The sequence below is a fragment of the Salvelinus alpinus genome, chromosome 5 (assembly GCF_045679555.1).
Source record: "Salvelinus alpinus chromosome 5, SLU_Salpinus.1, whole genome shotgun sequence".
Taxonomy (NCBI): domain Eukaryota; kingdom Metazoa; phylum Chordata; class Actinopteri; order Salmoniformes; family Salmonidae; genus Salvelinus; species Salvelinus alpinus.
In genome coordinates, this window is record NC_092090.1 from 85,270,938 (window position 1) to 85,293,351 (window position 22,414).

Here is a 22,414-nt window from a genome sequence, read left to right on the forward strand (position 1 = left end):
CCTCCGTCCCTCCATAGCCAGTTACCATTCAGATCCACAGCCAGTCAAATTCCTTCTCAATTTAATATTGACAAGATACATCATGACACTTGTTGTGACCTAACAATGATATTGGTAACCTAAAACAAAACATCAATTCAACCAAACTGCTTATCAAATAGCCTAGTAGGCCTACTCTTGAATAGGCTGTAAGCCTTTTGAATTCAACATTAAAAAGGTGGGGTGTCTAAAATGTTACCTATTAAAAAGTAGGGAACCTAAATTCTCGTCGACGTTGGAGTGGAGCTCATTTTGTTGATTAGTGTGCGCAGAGGGAGTTCTACTCCACTAGCCTAGTGATTGACAATTTACTCCTCCCAGTCTGACCTATCATCGCCCACAATACGAGAATCTTCAGTGCCTCTGAAGCTTGTCAGTTTTTTAAAACTTACCTGCTCAGACGGCGGACTGAGTTTTGATAGTCCGCCAACCATGACCCGCCAAGACTCAGCGGCCCCAGCGGGAAGCTTGAGCGTCCAGGGCCCCTCAAACTCCGGTTACAACACCAACCCTGTGCCGGTACCTGTGATCACACAGACGGACACACGAGACAAATGGAGCAAAAAGATGGATTTTCTTTTATCAGTCATTGGCTTCGCGGTAGACTTGGGAAATGTGTGGAGATTTCCATACATTTGTTACCAAAACGGAGGCGGTAAGAGTTTTTCTAATTACTGATATATTTGCTTTATATTTTAGTGGGCTAATCTATGCCCTTAGTTACATTTATGTGGTCTCGTCTTTCTTGATAGTAGATATGATAGTAGGCTGCCATTAATAAATATTATTCTTTACATAACCTGTTTGTAATAAAGAATTTGAAAATGATAGTTGCTCTTATGCGCGCACCAGGGTAGCCAGGCTATACCTTGTGCTGTCCATGGTTCTGAAATAAGCTTCACAGGCTGTATAGCCTGCAACCCACTATAATAAACTCACTGAAACAAACTTAAATATTTTTTTTAGTTCATCTTCAAATGAAAACATTGAACTACGTATACAGTACCATAGTCTTTCCTGTTTATGATTGAAATATAGCCTAGAATATTAGCTAGGAGAGTTCATCCGCCAAGATTAGTTCGAAAGAGACGAGTTTCGATGTCCCAAATGTTGTTGGGTGCTGAATGAGGCTACAAAGCATAGGCCTACCTCTAATCTAATCACTATTATGGAAAACGGAAAGTGGAAAATGTATATCCTATCGAGGTTATAGGCTATAAACGAATTAAACAGTCTCTGATTCATGTATTTTTTTGTGTTATTTTGTCTCTCATCTGTATGTACCGTTATGTTTACACCACATTTGTAGAAGACTATCGTTTGCAATTTGACTCGAGGGAGTATTTCTTGATGCAATGATTTTATCCACCATAGTGACAGAACTGCTTCTCTAAAAGTAGCCCATGTAGCCATTTGCATGTATAACTGTTCTGAATAAATATTATTTTAAAGTTATAACAGGTGTAGGATATACAGTTTATATATATATATATAAAAAAACTTCCAATCATTTAGCGGATTATTTTGAAAAGTAAAGATATTTCACATATTTTAATAATGTAATTAATTTCAATTAAAATAACTGTCACCAAAACGTAGACGCTATAACGTTACCCAATTATGTGAGCAATAAGATTTCCTTTCGAATAAAATACTAAAAAGTATTTTAAGTGTATCTAAAGATAAATAATGCTTTATAACCTGTTTAATAAAAATGTATGAGCCTTTATAATGTCTTATAGCAAGGCTTCTAAATAATATGTTAAGTATCTCTATTCATAACATCTTAACTGTCTCAAACTGGCTGTTATTTAGTCTAGATCATTAATAAATTATTATAATACATAATATAGGGCCTCATATACGACTTAAAAGTCTTCCAATGCATTATAATTGCATCATAATGCATGCCATGGATGATTTTCTTACTCAGATATTAAACTACGAAGTAGTAGAAGCAACTATTTGTAAAGGGCCTGTCCTTCCTAATATGTCTCACATCTTAGCTTGCACACCAGACACTTTATGCGCTGTGGCAATAGCCCGAGGAGGAGGTTAGACCTACATCTTCATCTACACAATGTGATCCCCTTAAAGTGATGAGTCAGACCTGTGATTTCGCCTCTCTACATCTATGTACAGGGGCTTTCCTAATCCCCTACATTGTCATGGCGATTTTTGGAGGGGTGCCACTCTTTTACATGGAACTGGCACTGGGACAGTTCCACAGAACTGGTGCCATATCCATATGGAAACACATATGCCCCATCTTCAAAGGTAGGACTGGCATCATCTACCTTCATGCACAACCCACCTCACAACTCACTGACCCCACACTAGTGCACATCTTTACATTACCTGCATACTACACATCTTCTTATCACGTTCACGTGGTGACCCTTACTGTTGACAATTCAACAGTGTATTTACAGTGTATTTACAGCACAAGGTGACTGTAGAATAATTTTTAAAGTGGGTCAATTGAAGTACAGTACAATTACATTTACACTAGGCCTACTACAAAGTAATTGGTCATTTCAAAATGGCATAATAGGCCTATTGACACTGAGGCACACACCTCTACTCTCTGATGGTATTGATCCATCTGTCCATGGTTTCAGGCATTGGGTATGCGATCTGTGTCATCTCGCTCTACGTCTCCTTCTACTACAACACCATCATCGCCTGGGCACTTTTCTACTTCTACTCGTCCTTTGCCAGCGTCCTGCCCTGGACCAACTGTGACAACGCCTGGAACACTGAAAACTGCACCAACTACTTCCTGAAAGACAACGTGACCTGGAATAACTACTCCAGGTCACCTGCTGAGGAATTTTACACGTAAGTGCATGTAAGTGGCAGACAGCACGGTGAAATACTGTTACCATGATCTCGAAAAGCCACGTCAATGGGTTGACATCATTGTTATCATTTCATTGCATTTAAATATTTAGACATCTTTTACATTTCACAATAGTGCATTGTCATTTTCGTTTTTTCATCAAACACTTGCTTACAAGTGTTGAAACATGCTGTGATTATGTAAAGCTATATAGAAAACATGAAATTAACTTAGCACACTGCAAGAAGAACTGGTGCTCTATTTAGCTAACCAATGATAGTTAAATGGCTCGCTTACACAGATGTAGCATCTTAATTTGAGCCAATTTGCTACAGCAGGAAAATAATCCTGCAGCAACAGGATGTGAATTATTATGTGGATTATAATTCATTGATATTTTTGTAGGGTTTGGTAAATTAAGTCTGAAATTTCAAAGTGGAAAGTGGAAAGCCTTTTGAAACCTCAAATACACTACAAATGTTATATTTCCTCCTGCAACAGGGTGATCAAATTAAGATCCTACATCTGTATTATATGGCCCTCAAAAAGGATCTATATCGAACCACAAAGCAGCCTTAGTTTTAGCAGTGTATGTAGGCCGAGGCTTACAGACAAAGGAAGTACATGTAAACAACTCATATATTGTTCCACCTTAGGAGGAATGTTCTGGAAATCCACAAGTCCGATGGGCTGCGTAACGTGGGGGGTGTTCGCTGGCAGCTGATGCTCTGCCTCTTCCTCATCTTCACTATCGTTTACTTCAGTCTCTGGAAGGGAGTGAAGACATCAGGGAAGGTAACAAGTCCAAGCCACTCTTCTAGGAAAGGGGTGTCAGTGTGTGGGGGCAATTACCAGAGCATATTATAGCAAAACGGTGGTGGTTAGTACCAGGTCATTTGACCCAAAGGCAAACACACTGGCCACAGAGAGATATTTCAGTCGGGGACATTCATAGACTAGGGTCATTACAATACCATGTCCAGTGTGATTCACAAGGCTATAATCTCAATTTCTCTTCCCTTCTAATCGCTCTCTCTCTCTCTGTCTGCTGCTTTGCCCGTCCCGTGCCAGGTAGTGTGGGTGACAGCCACCTTGCCCTATGTGGTGCTCTTCATCCTGTTGATCCGTGGTGCCACCCTACCAGGTGCATGGAAGGGAGTGGTCTTCTACCTCCAGCCCAAGTGGGAGAAACTCTTCGAGACCAGTGTGAGTTATGATAAGATTCCACATGATCACATCAATTCCATATGATCATCTGTTTGGAGCAGGAAACACTGTCAAATAGCTTGTCTGATCATTTTGGTACCAAATGGGAGTTGGTATAGTAGACTGAGCGGGAAAAAATTTGGCATGGGATGTTAGAATTATGTCATTATTTGGTTGTACAGACGCAGTAGTTTTTTTTGCACGTCACAGCACAGCATTCTACACCTGCCTGTGTCAAAATCCATCAAAGAAAGGAAGTGCACAGCAGTGGTCAAACACAGTCAATCTCATACAAAATAATGTAATTTCCCTGGTGATGAAGAGGATGTGTGGCATTTGTTATTTCGATTCAATGCAGTAAAATGTTTTTCCCCAGGCGATTTTGACCCAGGCGAGTGCAGTATGCTGTGCTGTGATGCGCGGCACAAAAAATACTGCATCTGTAAACTTGCCTTTCTGGTGATGGGGATGGCAGCCTGAGTTCATTGCAACCAGTATATTGGGAACAGTCTATCATATGTCCTTTAATTTCTAGTGTCTGATGGTCCAGTGCTGTGTTGTGGCTCAGTATGAGTGAGCGCTTTGGTTCAAGGGAATAATGATGAGATGAGATGCATAAATAAGCCACAGCATGCGATAATGAGATGCGTAATTGGTTTAGATGTTTTTTACATTAACAAAGCCCCCCACTCCATTCTCTCGCAATCACACATACACTTTCTCTTTTCGTCCTCTCCCTCTCCAAATGCATGCTCCTCTTCAGATCACTCAGTACAGCTGTGAAATAGGATCTGTATGAGGCTATTATTCAGCACAACTGTCACTGGACACAACAGGTCACAGAAATCCATCGGAAAATACAGAAAATTACAATTTTGGAATTCAATTCAATGAACACCCTTTAATTTGTGCTTACGCTGCAGGTATAATGCATTATGATGTGCAATGCATTACAAGACTTGACATCAGCATGTATGACCCCCTTTAAAATATCTTATCATTATCCTGACTACAAAACAGACATAAAGGTGAATACATGCTAATAAAAAGTTATATATTATTATGTGCAGACTTTAATTTGAAGTGTTACATGGTATTTATTATGTATTCAGCAAGAAACACTGTGCTTGATTTGATTTGATATGATTTGATGCTTGGATGAAATCAGCTGTCCGAAATTGAACAATTTTAAAATGAGAACATAAATTGCATAGCATTTAAATCACTAGAATAGCAGAGGATTATCATAGACAGACACATTTGATGATCTGGATTTCTCCTGATTGTCTATGCAATTAAAATGGGGGTCAAAGGGGAAATAAAAGTGTTATCTACATTTACATCTACATATCTACAACTACATATCTCACTCTACAATAAAGACCTGATTGGTGGAGGGCTGCACAGATGGTTGTCCTTCTGGAAGATTCTCCCAGCTCCACAGAGGAACTCTGGAGCCCTGTCAGAGTGACCATCGGGTTCTTGGTCACCTCCCTTACCAAGGCCCTTCTCCCCTGATTGCTCAGTTTGGTTGGACGGCCAGCTCTAGGAAGAGTCTTGGTGGTTCTTCCAATCATGTCTTGGAGCGCTACGGACAATTCCTTCAACCTCATGGCTTGGTTTTTGCTCTGACATGCACTGTCAACTGTAGGACTTTATATAGACATGTGTGTGCCCTTCCAAATCATGTCCAATCAATAGAATTCACCACAGGAGGACTCCAATCAAGTTGTAGAAACATCTCAAGGATGATCAATGGAAACAGGATGCACCGAGCTCAATTTCGAGTCTCATAGCAAAGAGTCTGAATACTTATGTGAATAAGGTATTTAAGTTTTTTTTTAATTATACATTTGCAAATATTTCTAACAACCTGTTTTCACGTTGTCATTATGGGGTATTGTGTGTAGAATGATGGGATTTGTTTAAAAAAAAAAAAAATTTAGAATAAGGCTGTAACGTAACAAAATGTGGAAAAAGTGAAGGGGTCTGAATACTTTCCGAATGCACTGTTTATACACTACTGGTCAAACGTTTTTGAACACCTACTCATTCAAGGGTTTTTCTTTATTTTTACTATTTTCTACATTGTAGAATAATAGTGAAGACATCAAAACTATGAAATAACACATATGGAATCATGTAATAACCAGAAAAGTGTTAATAAAATCAAAATATATTTGAGATTTGAGATTTTTCAAATAGCCACCCTTTGCCTTGATGACAGCTTTGCACACACTTGACATTCTCTCAAGCAGCTTCATGAGGTAGTCACCTGGAATGCATTTAAATGAATAGGTGTTCCTTCTTAAAAGTTAATTTGTGGAGTTTCTTTCCTTCTTAATGCGTTTGAGCCAATCAGTTGTGTTGTGACAGGGTAGGGGGGTATACAAAAGATAGCCCTACTTGGTAAAAGACCAAGTACATATTATGGCAAGAACAGCTCAAATAAGCAATGAGAAACGACAGTCCATCGTTACTTTAAGACATGAAGGTCAGTCAATGCGGAACATTTCAAGAACTTTGAAAATTTCTTCAAGTGCAGTCACAAAAACCATCAAGCGCTATGATGAAACTGACTCTCATGTGGACCGCCACAGGAATGGAAGACCCAGAGTTACCTCTGCTGCAGAGGATAAGTTCATTAGGGTTACCAGCCTCAGAAATTGCAGCCCAAATAAATGCTTCACAGAGTTCAAGTAACAGACACATCTGAACATAAACTGTTCAGAGGAGACTGTGTGAATCAGGCCTTCATGGTCGAATCGCTGCAAAGAAACCACTACTAAAGGACACCAATAATACCAAGAGACTTGCTTGGGCCAAGAAACACGAGCAATGGACATTAGACTGGTGGAAATTTGTCGTTTCGTCTGGAGTCCAAATTGGAGTGTGGGTGAACGGATGATCACCGCATGTGTGGAGGAGGTGTTATGGTGTGGGGGTGCTTTGCTGGTGACACTGTCTGGGATTTATTTACAACTCTATCCCATCTGGTTTGGGCTTAGTGGGACTATCATTTGTTTTTCAACAGGACAATGACCCAACACACCTCCACGCTGTGTAAGGGCTATTTTACCAAGAAGGAGAGTGATGGAGTGCTGCATCAGATGACCTGGCCTCCACAATCCCCCGACCTCAACCAAATGGAGATGGTTTGGGATGAGTCGGACCGCAGAGTGAAGGAAAAGCAGCCAACAAGTGCTCAGCGTATGTGGGAACTCCTTCAAGACTGTTGGAAATCATTCCAGGGGAATCTGGTTGAGAGAATGCAAAGAGCATCCAAAGCTGTCATCAAGGCAAATGGTGGCTATTTGAAGAATCTCAAATAAAACATATATTTAGATTTGTTGGACACTTTTTTGGTTACTACATGATTCCATATGTATTATTTCATAGTTTGGATTATTCTACAATATAGAAAATAGTAAAAATAAAGAAAAACCCATGAATGAGTTTGACTGGTACTGTATAGATATACACCGAACAAAAATATTAATGTCACATGTAAAGTTCTGGTCCCATGTTTCATGAGCTGAAATAAAAGATTCCAGAAATTTCCCATATGCACAAAAATATAATTTATGTCAAATTTTGTGCACAATTTTGTTTACATCCCTGTTAGTGAGCATTTGTCCTTTGCCAAGATAATCCATCCACCTCACTGGTGTGGCATATGAAGAAGCTGATTCAACAGCATGATCATTACACAGGTGCACCTTGTGCTGGGGACAATAAAAGGCCACTCTAAAATGTGCAGTTTTGTCACACAACACAATACCACAGATGTCTCAAGTTTTGAGGGAGCATGCAAATTTGCATGCTGACTGCAGGAATGTCCACCAGAGCTGTTGCAAGATAATTGAATGTTCATTTCTCTACCATAAGCTGTCTCCAACATCGTTTTAGAGAATTTGGCAGTACCTCAACCAGCCTCACAACCGCAGACCACGTGTATAGCGTCGTGTGGGCGAGCGGTTTGCTGATGTCAACATTGTGAACAGAGTGCCCCATGGTGGCGGTGGGTTTATGGTATGGGCAGGCAAACACAATTGCATTTTATCCATGGCAATTTTAACGCACAGAGGTGCCGTGACAAGATCCTGAGGTCCATTGTCATACCATTTATCCCCTGCCATTCATCTCATGTTTCAGCATGATAATGCACGGCCCATGATCTGTACACAATTCCTTGAAGCTGTTCATACATGGCCTGCAAATTAACCAGACATGTAACCCATTGAGGATATCCCGCCAATATCCAGCAACTTTGCACAGCCATTGAATATTGAAGAGGATTGGGACAACATTCCACAGGCCACAATCAACAACCCGATCAACTCTATGCGACGGAGATGTGTCGCGCTGCATCGATTCTGGCCCATGCTAGCTTCAATGTTTCCCACAGTTGTGTGAAGTTGGCTGAATGTCCTTTGGGTGGTGGACCATTCTTGATACACACATGAAACTCTTGAGTGTGGAAAACCCAGCAGCTCTTGACACATACCGGTGCGCCTGGCACCTACTACCATACCCCATTCAAAGGGACTTAAATATGTTGTCTTGCCCATTCACCCTCTGAATGGCACACATACACAATCCATGTCTCAATTGTCTCAAGGCTTAAAAAGCATTCTTTAACCTGTCTCCTCCCCTTCATATGCACTGATTGAAGTGGATTTAACAAGTGACATCAATAAGGGATCATAGCTTTCACCTGGATTCACCTGGTCGGTCTATGACATGGAAAGAGCAGGTGTCCTTAATGTTTTTTACACTCAGTGTATTTGGGGGGGTGCCCTTTTTTGACTTTAAGCACCTGCTCCACCAAAGGTCTGTGCACGGGCCTGAACCTAGCTAACTTTAGCCACAACAAATTGGAATTTGTTATATATCATGCATATTGCAAATTCGTAACATATTGTATGAAATTCAGTACTTAACATATCATACGAAATGGATGATGGACATCCACAAATTAATACATACCATATGAAAAGTAACATATACTAAATGGAGGGATACAAATGTTCATTTACTATGTTTAGTCGATCCCTGAGCCGAGGTTGGACAGACAAACAGGTAGAGAGACAGACAGACAGACAGACAGACAGGAACAGTTAGGCTTCAGTAGCTTGATACAGGTCTTCATTCTGTCGAGTAATGCACGCTGACTTTACAGGTCAAAGCACCAAGTCTGACATTATGAGAGTGCAGGTACATTTCCTAAGTGCTTATTTAGTGAATATGGTGAGATAGAATCCCACAGGTTCGGTCATGTGAGTGTAATTAATCTCCATGTGTTTTGTAGGTGTGGGTAGATGCTGCGGCTCAGATCTTCTTCTCCCTGGGGCCAGGCTTTGGGGTACTCCTTGCCCTCTCTAGCTACAACCCCTTCACCAACAACTGTTATCGGTAAGAGCTGATACTAAAACTCCTTTGAATAATAGTAAATACACACTTATGATTATCCATTTTTACAGAAGTAACTTTTTTAAAAAGGTATGCAATTTGGCAGAAGTTTTATCCCTAACGATTTGGCTCAATTATGCCTAACTCTTTGTGATAACCTTCATGAAAAAGCATTAAATTAACTATTTATAAACTATTATTAAATAACTTTAATTATTTGGTAGCATTTAGAAACATATAGCCTAAGCCTTATTAACATTCATATTCATAAGCATTTAAAATATATAAACCACTTATAAACATGTATAATGAATTATTCATGAAATGTATTATAAAGTGTTACTCAATCTTTTGGGTCATTTGCACACAACACACCTGGAGAAATGGGAGACTTTGATAAATTAAGCTACAGTATATCTGCCTGTATTCACATATGCCATTTAGTAGACGCTTATATTCGAAGCAACTTACACTAAGGATGGCCCCAGTGGGAATCAAACCCACAAACCTTCCATTGCTAGCACCATAGCAACTGAGCCACACCGGTGAGAGCATATGAATCTGTGAACCACATCAATCAATCAATCACTTCCAAACAATTAAAAAGTAAAACCCAGTATGACTTAGAGGAGGTAAGCTTGTCCAGGGTGGAAAAGGAAGTTGCTCCTCCTCCTGAATGCCCCACACACCAGTGAGGTAGGTAGAAGTGAGGCTGGATCTCCACAATAGCGTTTCCAATCTCTCTCACAAAAGGCCGTCATGCATTGACATCCAGTGACTAAAACATGTGTCTCGGGCAGGCTAACTATAGCTCTCACTTTTATACACATCAGCCCCATGTAGGAGGGGAGGGAGGAAGCACCGGCCAATCACAGGGATTAATTTACAATGTGTTGAATAGATAGGCTTAAACGGATGTCCCACAGCAACTCTTTAAGACAATGTAATTATAATTAGAAAGAGGGAATGGTGAGTCCAGCGTCCTGGGAGATGAATGGGTGACGGGGCTCACCTGAAGGAGAAATTGAATTGTAAGCTCCCTGTAAGACGGCTGGCGTGGACGTGGTTAATGTGGTTAGTAGTGTAACAGTGGTAGAGGTGAGGAAACTGTGGCACTGCTGCTTCTCAGAGACATTCATGAATCACACAGAATGTGAATGGACTTACTCTTGCTGACAGGGTTATCCTAATGAAAAGAAAGTGAATGCCCACCCCATAGAAATTAAAAATGGCATTTAGAATACTGTGTATCTCAATGGTCCACTGTCTATGTTTGCTTGCTGGCTAGCGAGTTTGATCAAGAACATGTCTTACAAAGGTAATCCATTTTGGGGACAGTTGCCACATTTACAAAATCCCAATGTAACAACTGTTCACAACCAAACCAGAGTAAGGTATATGAATGACAATACTTGAGATGATCAGACAGGCACCATGTTTGCCTCTGTGTTGTGACGCTGTAGTGACGCCATAGTGACCAGCCTGGTGAACTGCCTGACCAGCTTCATGTCTGGGTTTGTGATCTTCACTATGCTGGGGTACATGGCAGAGAAGAGAAATGTGAATGTGGAGGATGTGGCCAGAGACAAAGGTAAGTGGCCAAAACTCTCTAACTCTCTAAAACCACTTAAAAAGTTTCTTCAATACCTGTTTTTAGTGTATTTATATGTTTTTTATACACTGCTGTAACTGACTGTACATGTTCAATAAGAATGTATTTCTATATCTACAACAAGAATAGGACATTGTAGCTTTGAGATTGTTCTCAACCTGGGATTTACCTCATCCCCACCCCCCAGGTCCAAGCCTACTCTTCATCACATATCCAGAGGCCATAGCCAACATGACAGGATCAACGTTCTTCGCCATTATCTTCTTCGTGATGATGATCACTCTTGGGCTTGACAGCACGGTATGAAGACTTGTCTAACTTGATTTATCAGATTATCTCTAAATGAAGTGATCTTTAATTGTTGTATGTAATCACTCTCATTGACGTAGCCCGCTCTAATTTCTGTCTAAGTTCGGAGGACTGGAGGCTATCATTACTGCTGTGATGGATGAATACCCTGAATACCTGGCGCACAGACGGGAGCTGTTTGTACTGGGCTTGGTCGTTGTGTGCTTTTTGGGCTCCCTCAGCACTCTTACCAATGTAAATAAGAATTTAGCACTTTGAAGACAGACTACAACAGGTTAAGAAAATATTTTTTTAGGGCACTTGAGGACTAGGATGTGGAAGCGGCTGATGCTACAGTTGTCATCTCAAGATGGCACTGTAGACAGGCTAAATAATAGAATATAAATTAGTAGTAAATTAACAATCCGTTCTATTTTGAGTAACTTGATTAGAAGGATACATTTGCCACACGAGTGACAAGTATGTGTTTCTCTCAGGGTGGGGCCTATGTGGTGAAACTGCTGGAGGAATTTGGGGTGGGTTCCTCCATCATTGCTGTTGGTTTTCTTGAGGCCATCGCTGTTTCCTGGTTCTATGGTAAGAATGGTGAACTAATGGTGATATTACAGTTTACGCTTCCTATACTCCTAGTAGTATCTTGCATTAGAAAGACATTTTAATTCATACTGCCTCATTTATACTGCAGGTATCCCAGCGTTTAAAAGCGTTGGGTCAGTAACCAAACGGTCGCTGGTTCGAATCCCTGATCCGGTGAAAAATCTGACGGTGTGCCCTTGAGCAAGGCACTTAACCCTAATTACTACTGTAAATTGCTCTGGATAAGAGTGTCTGCTAAAATGACGAACATGTAAATCCCTATTTTGTTGTGGTTGTAAAAGCTGAAGAAATGCATTATGCATCCTGCTAACAATACATTTTTCAGATTGCACATGACAAAGTTATTTTTAGAATAATTTTTTCAAGTTGTTGTCATAGTGTTGTTTAACCCTCTCTCTTCAATTTTCATTTGTTTCAGGTATCACAAGATTCAGCAATGACATTAAATCCATGTTAGGCTATTATCCTGGATTATTCTGGAAGGTGTGCTGGGTGGCTATTAGTCCTGCATTTCTAGCGGTAAGCACAACCATAGGGCAACCAACCGATAAGATTTGAAATGATGGAATATATTGTACAATGAACTACTGGATTCACATTAAAGCAAGCATTGTCATCATACTGTAACAATTAAAACGTATTTAACATTGTTAGCCATCCATTAGATCACAAATCTGATTCAATCTGATTGACCTACAGCGCCCTATCAGTTTTTTGTAAACCTCTCAAAGATCTCAAACGTCAAATCTTCCACATGGCCCTTTTGGGTAGCTTGCCCTAACATGCCAATGGTCATGGCAGGTTAAATGACATGGGTGGATGGTTAGTGTAGGATCAGATGTGCTAACATTTCATTTGGACTTTGCCAGAGACTGTATGGTTACACTTTGCTTAAATCCTACAGGTATAATGCTTTATAACTTGTAATAAGCATGTATAAGTCTTTAAAGTGGCTTAAAATACAGCTTGTAAAATGCTATGTCTCTAAGGACTATCATAATTTCAACTGACTCAAAATGGTTGTTATTTACTCAGGCTCATTATGAGTTGATTATAAGACATTATAAAAGGGTCATAAATGCACATGGCAAGAATTACAATGTATTATAACTACACCATAATGGGTTATACCTGCAGAATTTAAGCATTTCAGCTTAGAACCCTTCTAAATGGCAATTTCATTCACCTGCATAACTTAATATCCCTGCCTTCACTTTGCATACATCTCCTTTAATCTCTCGTAGCCTTCCGCTGCTGAAAGAGCTGACATTTTCATCGAGCTAGCTTTCTTTATTATTCTCCCTTTTTTGTATGGGCTAAATTGTTTCTGCCCTCATCTCCCTAGATGGTCTGTGATCATCTCACAAAATAAAGAGAAACATTTGTAGAGGCACAACGGGCATCTAATAGGGTGCATGCCATTGTCACATGTAAATTCTAATTGAGAAAAATATGAGTGTGGCGTGTGAGACTTTACTGATTGTCTTTGTCGCTCTGCTTTCACAGTATATAATAGTGAGCTCCCTGCTCAAGCCTGCACCCCTCCAACTCTTTGACTACAAGTACCCAGACTGGAGCATTACGGTGGGCTACATCATCGGTGCCTCGTCCTTCATGTGGATCCCCATCTATATGGTCTACAAGCTGGTGTGGACCCCCGGATCACTGAAACAGGTCAGGCCCTAATGCAGCGATTCTCAACTGGTGGGTCGCGACCTGGGACGTTTGTTTATTGACAACAAAAATACTCCAGTCTGAACTTAAACGGCTTAAACCAGGTAGAAAGTGTGTAGAAATAAGTGGAGGCTGTTGAGGGGAGGACGGCTCATAATAAAGGCTGGAATGGAGTAAATGAAATGGCATCAAACAAATGGAAACCATGTGTTTGATGTATTTTATACCATTCCACTGATACCGCTCCAGTTAAGGTGCCACCAACCTCCTGTGGTAGAAATGATAATGAACTTACATTTTTAAACATCTATGAAATGTTTTTCTTCACTCACAGTATTTTCAATATAGAGCTATTAGCAGCACTATTTTGGTTGACTTTGTGTCTCAAACCAGTGAGTTTATTAACAATCTTCATCAAGAATATGGACAAAATGTTATTATTGACTTCCAAAGAAGTTGGAATGTTGTTCCCTTGTCATTTAATTGCTACATTTACTACATTACAAATAGTTTCCCAAATTGTATTTTAGCGATTCTTTTTCGCAATGCCAATATTGGGTCGCGACTGAGACAACCTGGTTCAGTTTGGGTGCCGAGAGTAAACCAGCTGAGAAGCACTGCTCTAATGGAATCTACAAGACTTGATACAGCCTGGTGTTGTACAGTTGAAGTTGGAAGTTTACATACACCTTAGCCAAATACATTTAAACTCAGTTTTTCACAATTCCTGACATTTAATCATAGTAAATATTCCCTGTCTTAGGTCAGTTAGGATCACCACTTTATTTTAAGAATGTGAAATGTCAGAAGGATAGTAGAGAGAATGATTTATTTCAGCTTTAATTTCTTTCATCACATTCCCAGTGGGTCAGAAGTTTACATACACTCAATTAGTATTTGGTAGCAATGCCTTTAAATTGTTTAACTTGGGTCAAACATTTGGGGTAGCCTTTTCCACAAGCTTCCCACAATAAGTTGGGTGAATTTTGGCCCATTCCTCCTGACAGAGCTGGTGTAACTGAGTCGGGTTTGTAGGCCTCCTTGCTCGCACAAGCTTTTTCAAATCTGCCCACAAATTTTCTATAGGATTGAGGTCAGGGCTTTATGATGGTCACTCCAATACCTTGTCTTTGTTGTCCTTAAGCCATTTTGCCACAACTTTGGAAGTATGCTTGGGGTCATTGTCCATATGGAAGACTCATTTGCGACCAAGCTATAACTTCCTGACTGATGTCTTGAGATGTTGCTTCAATATATCCACATAATTTTCCTACCTCATGATGCCATCTATTTTGTGAAGTGCACCAGTCCCTCCTGCAGCAAAGTACCCCCACAACATGATGCTGCCACCCCCGTGCTTCACGGTTGGGATGGTGTTCTTACGCTTGCAAGCCTCCCCGACTTTTCCTTCAAACTTAACAATGGTCATTATGGCCAAACAGTTATATTTTTGTTTCATCAGACCAGAGGACATTTCTCCAAAAAGTACGATCTTTGTCCCCATGTGCAGTTGCAAACCGTAGTCTGGCTTTTTTATGGCGGTTTTGGAGCAGTGGCTTCTTCCTTGCTGAGCGGCCTTTCAGGTTATGTCGATATAGGACTCGTTTTACTGTGGATATAGAGACTTTTATACCTGTTTCCACCAACATCTTCACAAGGTCCTTTGCTGTTTTGGGATTGATTTGTACTTTTCGCAACAAAGTACGTTCATCTCTAGGAAAAAGAACGCGTCTCCTTCCTGAGTGGTATGATGGCTGCGTGGTCCCGTGGTGTTTATAGTTGCGTACTATTTTTTGTACAGATGAATGTGGTAACTTCAGGCGTTTGGAAATTACTCCCAAGTATGAACCAGATTTGTGGAGGTGTACAATTTTTTGTCTGAGGTCTTGGCTGATTTATTTTGATTGTCCTGTGATGTCAAGCAAAGAGGCACTGAGTTTGAAGGTAGGCCTTAAAATACATCCACAGGTACACCTCCAATTGACTGAAATGATGTCAATTAGCCGATCAGAAGCTTCTAAAGCCATGACATAATTTTCTGGAATTTTCCAAGCTGTTTAAAGGCACAGTCAACTTAGTGTATGTAAACTTCTGACCAACAGGAATTGTGATACAGTGAATTATAAGTGAAATAATGTGTTTGTAAACAATTGTTGGAAAAATTACTTGTGTCATGCACAAAGTAGATGTCCTAACCGACTTGCCAAAACTATTGTTTGTTAACAAGAAATTTGTGGAGTGGTTGAAAAAAGAGTTTTACTGACTCCAACCTAAGTGTATGTAAACTTCCGACTTCAACTGTATGTACAGTCATGCACTGTGCTGGCTATTGACAAGACCTAGATTAGTAGTGTGTAATTTGTGGTCCTAAAAGCAGCATATATCTTATATACTGTATACAGTATCAATATGTGATAAGTGGATGACACATGGTTTAACTATCTCTTGTTCCACATCCTTGGTGTCTACCTGTTGTTGTCCCCAGCGCCTAGCTGTGTGTCTGAGACCTGAGAGGACCATTATGCCAGAGATCCACACAGACTCCCTCAACATGAGTACTGTTCCATAGAAGCACCCAGGTTGCCAAGAACCCAGCCAGGCACATTATGTTGCTACCAACAGACTCCTGAACGAGAGCCAAATCAGCAGACACAGATCAATCTCATGGAGCGTTCGACAAATCTTTTTTTCTGTAGCTCAATGAGTACAATAAACACAAATAGTCTGTTAGTACATCTGTAGATGCTCTACAGAATATCTACAGACTATCGGTAACATTTCAACTATCTACTAATCCTAACCCTAACCTTAACCCTTATCCCAACCCTAGCTCTAACTCTAACCTTCACCCTAACCCTAACCCTTATTCTAAACCTTACCCTAACTGTAACCTTAGCAAGCAGTTGCTTATCAACAGATAGTTTGTTGATAGTATGACTATCCAAATAAAGTGTAGCAGGGGACTTTAATGTAAAGAGAATAAAATGAAATTTGAATGAATATTCAGTCTGAAAGCATCCTTAAAATACAGTTTATTTTGGACAGAAAATGTAGGGCTGATCTCAAGACAGGTTTCTACAGCTTGAGACAACCACACAATCACAAAGAGCATCTTACTAAGACTGTCATAATAAGATAAGGTTGTAAGACTGAAGGACACAATGCAGTCACTTCTCATCAATGACTTATTTTTGCTAGGTTATTATTAAGAGTTCAAAAACATGACCCAGTCACATTAAATTACCATTGTATTTTTTTTCATTTTTTTTATGGCGTACCCTTTTAAGCAACCACAGTGAGAAGCAGTTTTGGAAAATATCTCATCAACATCCCAAAACATAAAATGCAGGGGATATTTTTTAAGAGTATTAGTTCAATAAGATGAATAACCAAAAAGATGTATTAATATACATGTCAATAATGTTTTTCATACAGATAATGTAATTTGTTATGTGTGATAAGTAAAACAAGTTATACTGTGTGGCTGACAAATGGTTGATGTCTTAAACGTTTTTTCAATGGATTTTAACCAACAATAGTTTCTCACCAACATGTAAGTTAAAAGGATTAGGCCTACCTCAAAGAATGCAGTTAGCAGATGAGACCAAATAAGCTGCTAAAAGTATTTCATTTTTGGTTATGCTTTATTTCATAGTCCTTTATTTACCTGGAATTTACTTGGAAATATAGGTGAAATGATAATTACATAATTATTGTTATGCATTTGGTTTCTGGGCCTTTCCCAATTGTTTTGAACCAGTTGGTACCCATTTTACCAGTTTCTTAGTAAATACCAGTTGCAAAGGGACTACAAAATATTTTCTCCCAAGTGTTTGTTGTTGGGATAAACAACTTCCAGTGTTTTCTGCCTTAAATCTGCCTAAATATTGTAGATAGGTCAAATCATTATATAATATGTATTGATATTTCGCCTCTCCAGACATAAAACAAAAAAACTTTTATTGTCTCTCTATTTGATAAGACTGTTTGAACTGTTAGTCAATCCCAAATCAAAGCCTATCAGAGATTGTAACATGTCTCCATTTATTCTCAACCTTAGTTTCATTTATCTTCAGAGAATAATGTGGTAAGCCGTTTTAATTATGCTATATAATATTTGGAATGTTTTGTGATTTCGGTCTTTCTAAATAGAAAAGGAAGCATGTAGGTCCCTGTATTTGTAGGATGTGGCAGCAAATGTTATCGTATACATGTAATGAGAAGTAAAAAATATATATAAACATATGTATTACATCCTTGTGTTTTTGTCCACTTTCTTATTCTTTGTCTTCTTCTTCTTCTTACCATTACTATATATATATTTTTTTTATATAACAACAAAACCATGATTTGATCGCTTGCTGCTGTTCAACTTGACAGAAACAGTAAACGTAAGTAAATGTTCAGAGCTGAACGTGTGCGGAGGCAGGAGTGTCCATTATAGATAGCTGTCCCTCTCATGTCATTGTGGTTGCCGTCGCTGTACACCCTAATGAGCGATTCTAATTAAAAGCCTGATTTGCAATATCCAGAAATCATCAACATACAACGGAATAGAACGGCCTCAAATGGTTTTAACTAAATGTTTTATTAAACAGAACAACTCCCCCTGCCCCAGAGGACCTTGATCGCGTCAAGGTCCTCTGGTATGAGGAGAACAGAATATCAATGGGTTTGTTTACACAATTCCTCATTTGGGTATTTCTACATAGGGGAGCTGAGCGCCACACATCAAAGCCCCTTTGTGTGGGCCGTTGCAGTAGACTTGTATCTCAAACAGACCTGCAGAAGAGACATGAAAGGAGCGCTGGCTCAATGGCTGCTCCTATATTACCATCTGCTTATTACTTCACTGTGTGAAGAAACGCTGCAGAGAAATTTAAGGACTACACTGTCACCAAAAGAACTACACAGCTGGCCACAATGTTAGACAAAAGGCAGACACCCTCAGTGTATAATGTATAACATGACGAACAAGAAGGGGAATATTTTGTCTCGTCATTTTCAGATCAGGGATTTGATTTTGCTATTCGAAGTAGCAACCCTCTAATTGCAGTCCTGCCTTTCTAACCTCTAGGCTACCACTATGCAATCTGTCATGTTTCATTTCAAGGGTGTCAATCAATATGAGGCGCAAATACAGAGTAGATGAACCATCTGGTGTTTAGGGAAGAAGAGAGATACAACGTTAATTAACCTGGGGTCTAAGTTAATGTTCCAAAGATAGAAAAATAACATAATTAAAGACAAAAACAGAGTTCGGACAATTGATGGAACCTACTACATGTGCCCGTGATTGCTTACAAATGGATAATTAGGTCCAGAGCCTGATTGCATGCCTTCTCATCGGTCAAACCTCCTAAGCAACAATGAACAACATAGAGGGGAGGGGGGGGGGGGGCGAGAGAGCAAGCATAATGTATAATTGCCATAATCACCCATCCTTGCAAAATGTAACATCAACCCACCAACTCGTTGGCCTCTGAACAATACCTCATCCCTCCCATCTTACCCCAAGCACAAAATCACTGGTGGCGAAGTCTAGTTCCACAGTGCTTCGTTTTCGGTTTCCCTACAGGTTCCTTGTTGCAGTGATGATTTATGGGGCCAGGAAGCCTCCAAATTTATTTCCAGCCCTATTTGGTAGAGAGACACTTTCCGGAAACAATTATGCTTCTGGGGCTCATTACAAGAAAATAGTGTTTGTATTGGTACTGGTACATGTGCTTTACTCGTGGCAACAGATGATGTGGTAAAGGCCAAATACATCAGTCATGCACAGTAATGATGTAAGTCTCTATAACCCCAAGCATCTTAACCTTTATAACTTTACCCCATTGCTCTTTGACATTTCAGGAACGTAGGGAAAGTAATGACTTATATATGCACTATAAGAACTGAATTGTTTTCTTTCTTTACCAGATGTTTATTAGGCTATAGAATTCCTTATATAAGAGAACCGAGAACAAAATACCGAAAGAGTAACACATCCTTTATATTCTATCCGATAACCCTCCTCTACATAATTCCGTATTCAGTACCAGTTAAAATCACAATGAAGTTAAAAAATATATTATCCGCAAGTCACACTGTAGGCCTAATTAAATAAGTAACCGAGTACAATCACTAGACTAGATAACACTGAGCGATAGACTGGATATGAAACTGAAATACTGCGGCGTAGAGACTGTTTATTTTTAGTACTACCTGGCAGCTTTAGGACCCAGTGTAGGCTAATGTGATATCACGAGGGTGTCGCGAAACTTCCGGGAACGCTTGCGAATCAAACTTGGTCACTGGGACTCTGCAGACAGACTCAGCTCAATGGGCAGACCAGTCGGGAGTATGGGGTTTGAGAAGCCAATAAGAGAAGTGAAAAATTATTCCTTGGTTGTTAATTTTCTCAAAATCTAAAGGCACAACCGAGATTCGAGCCAATTTCTTAAGTAGCTGAACATGTTATTACTCCAACCTTGTGAAAGTGATAAACTGAAAGGTTTTCATTTTCGTGAAAAACAACTTTATATCAAAGGATTGCCTTCGATTTGACGGTCTGCACATACGCAGTTCTGCGCGAGACGATCGTTAGACTCGATGACGAGTATCTGCGCATGATCTTAGCTAGCCAACGTCAACATGACGTCACCTACAAGCGTGATCGGGGATGTTGTATTGGAGAAGCAGTTTCTGTCCATCTTCATACTGTATTGTCTTTGCTATTATTATGCTGGGAAAGTGGAAGCTTATTTTCCCACTCGCATAATCATGTTGTATCCTAGTCGACAAAGCCTAATTCTGTATTTTCTATCCTTTGGCGCGTTTGTGAACGGGAACGGACAACTAGGTGACTCTAAACTAAATGAAAGGCCGTATGTAGTCCTACAGAATCAAAATTTGGGTAAGGTTTTATGCGGGTTAATGTGTAGCCTATTGCAGGCCCGTGTTCCTAGACAACAGGGGCGCACCTGTTGGCAATAAAATAAGAACGTAGGCTTATCTTCTAAATAACGTGTGTAGATGTATGCAACCTTGATTTTGTTATTTTAATGTTAATTGAAGCCTATTAAGTGCCATGTTTTTTCAGCAAAGTCCTCCTACCTGTAGTTCTTTATTTGCGATGTGTTCTCGTGAGAGGGCGGAGCCGCAACGAATGGTCTAAAATCTCTTTCATGTATGTGCTTGTAACATTGTATTTTTTTCTATTGCAGTTGTACTTATTAGCGTCTTATCTATCCTGCTGGTGGTGATGATTGTCATGGCAGTTTGTGTGTATAAACCATTGCATCGCCGGTGAAGCAGTGTACAGCAACGTCATGCACAGCTACTGTCCGACTGGATCCAAGGGAATCAACAATCAAGGGAATCAACAATCAAAAAAACCATCGTCTACGCATATCTGTCTGATAAACTGGAATGTTAGACAATAGGCACGAGGTCCCTCATTTTTATATAAACCTTATTCATCTTAGTTTTTTCTCTCTCCAGTATAGACTACACTGGTTGAATTAATGTTGTTTCCACGTAATTTCAATGAAATTACATTGATACAATGTGAAATAGATGTTGATGTCTGTACCCAGTGGGATGTTGTGTTATTTAAAAACGTTTATTTAACTAGGCAAGTCAATTAAGAACAAGTTCTTATTTTCAATGATGCCTAGGAACAGTGGGCATTATTCAGGGGCAGAACAACAGATTTTTACCTTGTCAGCTCGGGGATTCAATCGTGCAACCTTTCAGTTACTAGTCCAACGCTCTAACCACTAGGCTACCTGCCACCCCGTGTGTCTTGATTAGGCCATATACAATGTTAATTGATATGATTATTTTATATTTTTTGTTAAGGTAACTTAATATTCCTGCTGCTGTCATCGTTTAATGGAATTTGAATGTATTGTTTATATTTGTCTTATATTATTTATATTTTTGCTTATTTACCCTGATATATTGGAGTATTATTAAAATGCCCCACCACAAGGTACTACTGAAGTTAAAAAAACATGATAAAAAAAAACTAACATACATTGGGTTGACCGTGTGTGTGTGTTGAGTGACATGAATGATATACTACGTTGACATTTTAGTCATTAAGCAGACGCTCTTATCCAAAGCGACTTAGTGAATGCATACATTTTTCATTCTTACTACTCCCCTGTGGGAATCGAACCCACAACCCTGGCGTTGCAAGTGCCATGTTCTACCAACTGAGCCATACGTAAACCAAAGGTATGTGGACACCTGCTTGTCGAACATCTCATTCCAAAATCCTGGGCATTAATAATGAGTTGGTCCCCCCCATTGTCGCTACAACAGCCTCCACTCTTCTGTGAAGGCTTTCCACTAGATGTTGGAACATTGCCTCCAGCTACAAGAGTGTTAGTGAGGTCGGGCGATTAGACCTGGCTCCCTGTTGGCGTTACAATTCATCCCAAAGGTGTTCGATGGAGTTGAGGTAAGAGTTAGGGAGATGTCACCTTATCCCCTCAATAGTCCTGCCTCCTGAATCTAAGTGTTTGACATGGGGAGGGGACCAGTAACTTTATGATCAATCGTTATCAGTGTAGAAGCAACAGTAATTCTTCATGCTTTGGTTATCATACTTTGATCTGGGGAGTGTAGATCCCTCCCCAGCATAAGGCACAAGCCCAAGTTGATTGGGGCATGATCTTAGATCAGAACTCCTACTCTGACAAGCATTATAAATATGGGCCCAGATCCAGCAG

General features: G+C 39.8%; 1 protein-coding gene across 1 annotated transcript; it reads left to right on the forward strand.

Annotated features, from left to right (window-relative positions):
* Positions 1-425: 425 nt before the first annotated feature.
* Positions 426-17,929, forward strand: LOC139577107 (sodium-dependent serotonin transporter-like). Its single transcript, XM_071403924.1, has 13 exons — positions 426-694; positions 2,182-2,316; positions 2,661-2,880; positions 3,538-3,676; positions 3,953-4,087; positions 9,399-9,502; positions 10,963-11,090; positions 11,299-11,411; positions 11,523-11,654; positions 11,897-11,996; positions 12,436-12,536; positions 13,524-13,691; positions 16,177-17,929. Exons 1-13 carry the CDS (start codon positions 472-474, stop codon positions 16,258-16,260), a joined length of 1,782 nt encoding a protein of 593 aa, XP_071260025.1. The 5' UTR covers positions 426-471; the 3' UTR covers positions 16,261-17,929.
* The last annotated feature ends 4,485 nt before the right edge of the window (positions 17,930-22,414 follow it).

Coding starts and splice junctions, on each gene's coding strand:
- LOC139577107 (XM_071403924.1), top strand. CDS start 472: ATGACCCGCCAAGACTCAGCGGCCCCAGCGGGAAGCTTGAGCGTCCAG. Junction 11,655..11,896: donor CCCTCAGCACTCTTACCAAT/GTAAATAAGAAT, acceptor TGTTTCTCTCAG/GGTGGGGCCTATGTGGTGAA. Junction 11,997..12,435: donor CGCTGTTTCCTGGTTCTATG/GTAAGAATGGTG, acceptor CATTTGTTTCAG/GTATCACAAGATTCAGCAAT.